This window comes from Hibiscus syriacus, unplaced genomic scaffold, assembly GCF_006381635.1.
Source record: "Hibiscus syriacus cultivar Baekdansim isolate YM2019G1 unplaced genomic scaffold, ASM638163v2 tig00005294_pilon, whole genome shotgun sequence".
NCBI lineage: Eukaryota > Viridiplantae > Streptophyta > Magnoliopsida > Malvales > Malvaceae > Hibiscus > Hibiscus syriacus.
The window spans coordinates 609,928-617,131 of NW_024062052.1; the positions used below are offsets into that span (position 1 = coordinate 609,928).

General features: G+C 36.4%; 1 protein-coding gene across 1 annotated transcript; it reads right to left on the reverse strand.

Moving 5' to 3' along the window:
• Positions 1–3,676: 3,676 nt before the first annotated feature.
• Positions 3,677–6,913, reverse strand: LOC120199074 (tubby-like F-box protein 8). The gene is made up of 4 exons (XM_039200280.1): positions 6,318–6,913; positions 6,094–6,181; positions 4,928–5,060; positions 3,677–4,601 (listed from the first exon to the last, which is right to left on the reverse strand). The coding sequence occupies exons 1-4, from the start codon at positions 6,663–6,665 to the stop codon at positions 3,896–3,898; spliced, it is 1,275 nt and encodes a 424-aa protein (XP_039056211.1). The 5' UTR covers positions 6,666–6,913; the 3' UTR covers positions 3,677–3,895.
• Between the last annotated feature and the right edge of the window lie 291 nt (positions 6,914–7,204).

A 7,204-nucleotide genomic window follows, 5' to 3' on the forward strand; every position in this document is an offset into this window, starting at 1 on the left:
AGGCAGCCATTATGTTATCCGTAATCAATCTCCCAGGGACAAAAGCACTTTGAGCCTCATCTATGCACTTATGAAGATGCTTATGAATTCGGGTAATTACCATCTTCGAGATAATTTTATACAAAAAATTGTAGAGGCTTATTGGCTTGAAGTGTGTCAAACGAGAAGGCCCCTCGATCTTCGGTATAAGGACAATGTGAGTATGATTGATGGCCCTTGTATCAAATCTCCCCTGCAAAACTCTTATGCAATAAACCGAAATGTCTGAGCCAATCAAGTTCCAGAAACATTGATAAAAAATAGCTCCCAAGCCATCCTCTCCCGCCGTTTTCAAATGGGATATTGTTGAGTCAATCAAGATGATGAAATAGCCAAGAGGGGTGAATTGGAAAATAAAATTTTTGGTGGAAGCTTGAAATAAAAATAGGAAAATGAACACAAGAATTTTAGAGTTGTTCAATTTTCTAAACCAAAGTCTACATCCACTACCTTATCTATCCACACTAAGGATTTTCACAAATTCACTAATTTATATCAACCTTTGAGTACAAGGTGTAACCTTACAACTCCCTCAAGAATTATATCTCAAATTCTTGAGAACATTCTTTCAAAGAGAAAATTACAAATTTTCAAACTTAGAAAGACCTCACAAAGAAATTGTTTGCAAATTCAAGAACAAAAAGAACACAAAACAAATAGAACAATTAAGTATAATAGTGTTCTTTGAAAGCAAAAATAATATTGAAGAATGTTGAATTTGATTTTGGCTGAATATGGTTGCTTTGACTTTCTTTTTGATTTCTTATCTTTACATATGGTTTGAAATCTTATTTTTTTTATATCATCTCATTCAATTCTAATTGTATGAGTTGTTGTGGGAGTTAATAGAGCTGTTGGGATGAAGTTTCCCATAATAAATGCTGCCCAGACTCCTTGAGTATCGATACTTAGGCTTAGAGTATCGATAATGCCCACTAAAATAATTGTTTTGGGCTGAACTACTTATTTATAGACCTAAAATATAACTTTTAAAAATTATATTTTTGGGTTCGTGAACTTTTACAAAGTTTATACTTTAGCCACCAAGCTTTCAAAATTTATATTTTAGTCACTAGTCAAAATTTGGGGTATTACACATAGTATCGGTACTGCATGGTTTAAAATCAATTTTTGATTCAATTAAGGTTTGAAACCCTTTGTAAAATTGTCTAAAAATTATATTTAGTATCTAACTTAAATTTTCAAAACAAGTACAGAGTAAAAAATTGAATTTTTGACCTTGAAGAGGATTTCAATATTTGAAAGATTTAATCGAAAATAAACTTGAAAATCAAATCGAAAATAATCTTAAAATTTCTTAAAAATTATTCATTTTTGGTATATCAAAATACAAAGCATGGTTCAACAGACATTGTCTTCACTGTATTATTCACCTCATCGTAAGACCACTCTTTCAATGAAGAATTGCTTGTCTCATCATCAATGCACTGAAACACACCCTGCAAAATTGAATCATCGGCATGGAAAAACACGTCGATAAGAGATTCTAAAAATACTCTCTCGCCACCCTCTCAAGTCCTACCTCCCCCTCAATTCGACTTCCATCATCCATCAACAGGGTATCAATTTTGTTTCTCTTCTTTCTCTGAGTGGCGAATCGGTGAAAAAAAAAATTGGTATTATTATCACCATTCTTGATCCAATTAGCACGAGCTCGTTGTTCCCAATAAATATCTTTCTTATCCGCTCAATATTTATCGCTAATTTCGTCTCAAGAACATCCCCTAAAACATCGTCCGTCGGAGTCATCTCCATCAAGTCAGCCAACCCGTTTTGTATGTACAGTCTCATTATCCATTTCTCATGACAAATACGTTAACACCATTTATCTAACCCCTTAGATACATGCCTCAGCTTCTCTGGCACAAGACCTGTAGCTTCCGCCCACAACCTTGACACTTTTTCACAAGAGCTTTCAAGGAGCCACGAAGCCTCAACACGAAAATGCCATCTATAGTTAAGCCTTCCACTCTCCAAAGTATTTAACAGCAGAGGACAATGATCTGAAAACGAATGCGCAATATGCTGCAAAGTAAAATCTGGAAATAAATTCAACCACCTCTATACCATTCATAAAGCCACACGAACCTCGAACTCTACTCATACGTGAACTTTGTAATTTCGTTTCCATGAAGAAAGCTACAGAGGGGCTAATTTGTCTTAGCAAATACTGGAGACGACGAACCGTCCGCGGTTGCCCCAAACCCCGGACGTTCCAACTTATGATTTTCATTGCTTCCGGCCGGCCTGGGGTAACAGGCCTGCCGATTTCTTGTTGTTTCCTACAAGTGTCATCCCACCTCCTTATCTTGTTAAGTTTTTTTTTGGGTATTCTTTTATTAGATCTTATCGTATCCATCGTCAAATAAAGTTGGTGAAATAATCGGATTCAACATTAACAGTTGTACAGTATGGTGTTAATTTGCGTAAACAATAAAAGAGTCAAGCTCAAAATATTTAAGAAATTAAACCAAATTATCGTGTTGGGTTTAGTTTGTGAAATTACCCCCATTCCCTTCAAATATTAGGTTTCTTGTCGTCAATATTAAAATTACATTTCTTCGCCTGTTATCAATTGATTTTATATTTATCTAAAAAATAATTAATTTAGATTCGATGTCTAATACAGTATGAATGGCCAAGTTTAATTTATCAAAAAAAAAATAGCTAAAGTCACGCACATTAGATTCCAAAACAAATGCAAAAACACACCCACAAAGTTCTAAAATACAAACAAACAAAGTTCCTCTTAAAATACATACTAATAAATTGAGAAAAAGAATTCCCCATTTAATGACGTTCCGAATTTATTTCTCTCAAATAGAACAATGTATAAAATACATAATACAAAATATACGGAACACTTGGCGTCTTCATGATACATGCAACACTTGGTGTCTTCATGAAGATGAATGGAACATTCATAGAAATGCATGATTATGTATGTACACACGAACAATGCAGAGAAAAATAAGAAAAAACGTTAAATCTTTTATACGTGTTTATGAAGACACCAAATGTTTTATAATCTTTCATAGATACCGTTCATTTCCCTCTATTCCAGAGAATAGTTTTGATGGAACTATATATGGAGAATTGTTTTTTCCCATAACAATATTAAAGTGATTTATCATCACGTGAGCAAGTTATTGAGATTTTACTCGACTGGCATTGTTTTGTAGGAAGGAATATGCTGGCATCTGAACAGAATTTTCGTGACTATGGATGGGTTGCTGACCCCGCCGGGGTAAGGGGGGGGAGTGTTAAAAAAGCCAGACAATGCGGGCGACAATACACGGAATTTGGGAATCTAATGTTTCTGCATTGCAACCGACACAACATGAACTCCAAGCACACGTCCGACAAGCCACCGCCTTAAAAATGGGACCATTCTCTGTCTTTATGCCTTTCTACATCTCTCTAATACATAGTAGTTGACTATTCAATAGATCATTTAATTATAAAAAAATATGTACCCGACAGGAACCAGAAATCAACCAAGTCTAGGCCCCAAGGACAGAGCGGATGAGGTCTTCAAGCAAAAACGATGATGTGATGAACGTGATAAACTCTACTTCCCTACCCTCTCCTGTTGTTTTCAGATCATTTTCAAAGATTGAACAACATAACACAGAAATCCTTCTCAAAGGAGATTAAAAAGAAGCACGGAGGAAGAGAAATGAAAGGTGAACAAATGTTTGTGTCCTTGCCAGTTCCTGGATACGAATTGTACATAAGACTTCATACAATCACCCCATCCTATACTGATTCTAGAAAGCGAAGTTACCAGATACCCGGCTAAGAGCTGTATTTGCTTAACATGTCACTTTCTCGTTTATTCACATGCCAATTTGGTGTCGAAGCTGCTCAAACAAATTGCAAACGCCTGGAATGCAGAGAGTGGATATCTGTAATCCATGGTAAACATGTCCTTGCCAACTTTACCAAACTGGAGAATTATCTTATCATGGTCGGGTTGCGCTGGCTGTGATGGGGTTGGTGCACCAGCTGCTGGTTGGTTTGCAGCGATCAGCTGAAAGTTCTTGACTGATGCAACTGTAACCCTTCCTCGAAAGTTCAGGCACCAACACTGTAACTGCTCATGCCATCTTGGTTGTTTGTTCCGTAGAATCAATGCTCTTTCCTTTCCTTCATCCTCTTCATCACGGGTTCCAACAATATCTGAGAATCTGGCACTACTAAACTCAGATGAGCTGTCAATAGCCTTTGAGAAAGAGATGCTTCGAAATGAGTCTTCAAGGGATCGGGGCAGAAGCTCCCGCTGGCCAGGGACAATGCCACCTGGCTCAAGGGCTGAAGCAGGAATTGTGTACATACTGCAGTGCATCCTGCGAGGTCCCCTAGTACCTAGCACATTCAGCTCATAGTAGACCTGGGCAATGTTGTAGCTACCGGTGGGAACCTTTGGAGAGACTTTCTTTGAATAGAACCTTCGGCTTCGACCAGGTGGTGAAAGCTGAGCATTGTTGTATGGAGGCTGAGTGTCATAAATTATGAATTTGGTACCAAGAAAATTAGACCTGAAGACGAAAAATTAGCTTTAGGGTGTTCTTATTTGAAAAGTTAACGAATATGAAAAAATTAAGATAGAAAACCGGTTCAATGGTACATACTTTGCACTTACATTATGCATCAAAATACCAGTCTCACAAACATACATTTACAACCTAACAAATAATGTCAACAACAAACAAACTAGAGAGCATTTCCAGGAGAATATTATAAACTGTTTCGTTTCTCAGGCACCTAACTTATAATATAAAATATAATACAACAGGTAGTTTAGCACATTTTGCATTCAAAGCCTGATAAAATAATAGATAGCTAGAGGAACCAGTAACCGTACCTAAGTTTTCCAATGTATTTGCTGCTAGATCTCGATATAGTATCTGCATCCATAGAGATTACATACTCCGTGCAAGTAGTTCTACGGGTCCGTTTTGCAGAAAGAAGAAACTTCCCATTTTCAACAAGCAAAGCTGCAAAGGGAAATATACCAAAGATTAGGGTCACACACCAAAATATAAATGGTAAATAGAAAGCAAGAAATTATATCTCCACAGGAACGATGGTCAGAAAAGCATGAAAGACAAATAATACCATGATAATGTTCTATATATAACTAGTTGGAATTAAGGAGATAGAATTAGAGAAATGGTTCACCTTAGTGCAAAGGAAATTAAAAAAAGGATTATGGTCCCAAGCTACCATTGAGCAAAGATGACTGACAAAACCTTATTTAATTGCATGAAGACACGTGTTGAAGTTCAACTTATTCCAGCAACAAAATGACATTAGAGCCCATTCCAATTTATTCGTGTATTATTAGACATTTAAAGTAGACAACTTGCTATAAACTCGACCATAACAATTCTATTTGTGTAACACAGCTAAGCCACTGGTCATAGAGTACAATAACAGAAAATCCACCCATACACAGATGACATTTATACTTGGAACCAAGCTAATTAACTCAAAACTGCTCAACTATTAGAATTACTATTTACTAGCAGAAAATATTCTGTTGTCAAAAAAAAATCCTAACTAGACTAGAGGGATCAACAAGATAATCAAATGAAAGCAGAATTACAAGGTTACTAGTTACTACTTACTAATAGCCGAGAAGTGTTTATGGCAACTTCTAGGAAAAGACTTTGCATCCTACTACAAAATATATTTATTGCATATTACAACAGTTTCTGTTAGAAGACCTTCCAGAGCGAACAGAGGGAGAATTATTGCAAATCAAAGAATTAATATTGCAATTGTGGGATGCTTTTTACAGCTATATTAGCATCCAAAGAAACAAGAGAAACTTAATTTATATAATAACAAACATTTTTTCACTGTGCTGAACTTAAAATTATCACAATAGACATTAGTGATAGCAATAAACTAGTGGTATTGCCTAAGGACACCCGAGTAACAGGTAAAAACACCTGAGAAATGAAGGCCGTAAGTCTCATGACCAAGCCAGTGATTTTAAAGGACGGGACTGAAAGAGTAGCTTACCAGGACTAAGGCAAAGGAAAAGATGATAAGTTAAATTAGATTTGTCTCTCTTAATGAAGCATTGAATAGTTCCATCCCTATGCCCAGGCTGTGATTAATTAGCAAGTGAAAACATTGTCAGTTACCACTATATATAAATGAAAATTGGACTGCAAAAGTTAAAACACATATGCAAACGTATGTTATTACCAAGACAAAGGATCATAATTGATTAGCGACCTAACCTGCTTCAGAGAAACTGGAAAGGTGATTTTCCCAGAGAACTCAGGACATCTAACAATTTCTTTGCACATTTCTCTCCATGACCTGCATACTGCAGCACAAGCAACAACATGCTTGCGAGCAGGCCACGTGCTCTCACTCGCTTCCAATCTCTTTATCACATCACGCAACAGCTCTGGGGGAAGGCTTGCCCAGCGGCTATTCTGGATAACCACAGTTTCATCATGAAACTCAAGCACTGAACCCTGAGATTTTCCCCTATGATGACCAGGTAACCTCACCTCAAAACTACGCCTAGATAAGCTCCCGAGAGCATCCCTCACGTCGTTAACTATACTACGGAACGACATTTACTCTTAGAACCAACAAAGAACCCCAAAAGAATTATTTTATCCTCCAAAATAGTTCGCTTAAATTACAGTTACGATGCAGAACAGCCACAAGCATGCAGCAGCTGCAAAATCAAAGCGCAAACAGCTTAACTTTAAAAAAAATCGAGACTGACAAAACTCTTGATGAGAAAGTAAGAAATGGGGAGAACATGAAAGAGGGGGGGAAATCTCAAAGCAAGAAAAGAAGATTCTCATAAAAGAAAAAGCTCAATCAAAATGGACCCAATAAAAAGCAACTAAAATACCTAAATCGGAAACTATCATTTTGGCGAGGTTTTAAAAACCCTAATCTCACAAAACAGATGTGTAAAACTCATAGTTACTCTTAATTGCAAATCTTAGTTTCCGTGTCCTTCCTATACAGCCTTTATTCAAACTGATAATCTGAAAACTCGAAAGTAACAGAAATACCAAAAATTAACCCTTAATAATCCTTAAAAATAAGCACCAAAATTGGCAAAAGTAATTTATAATAAAATCTAACCTTCATCAAAGTA

What these genes read in the sequence shown, in the direction of transcription:
- LOC120199074 (XM_039200280.1), bottom strand. Translation starts at nt 6,665, where the DNA reads ATGTCGTTCCGTAGTATAGTTAACGACGTGAGGGATGCTCTCGGGAGC. An exon ending in TTCCAGTTTCTCTGAAGCAG is followed by an intron (nt 6,182 to 6,317) that starts GTTAGGTCGCTA and finishes AATTAATCACAG; the next exon opens with CCTGGGCATAGGGATGGAAC. An exon ending in AAATACATTGGAAAACTTAG is followed by an intron (nt 4,602 to 4,927) that starts GTACGGTTACTG and finishes TTTCGTCTTCAG; the next exon opens with GTCTAATTTTCTTGGTACCA.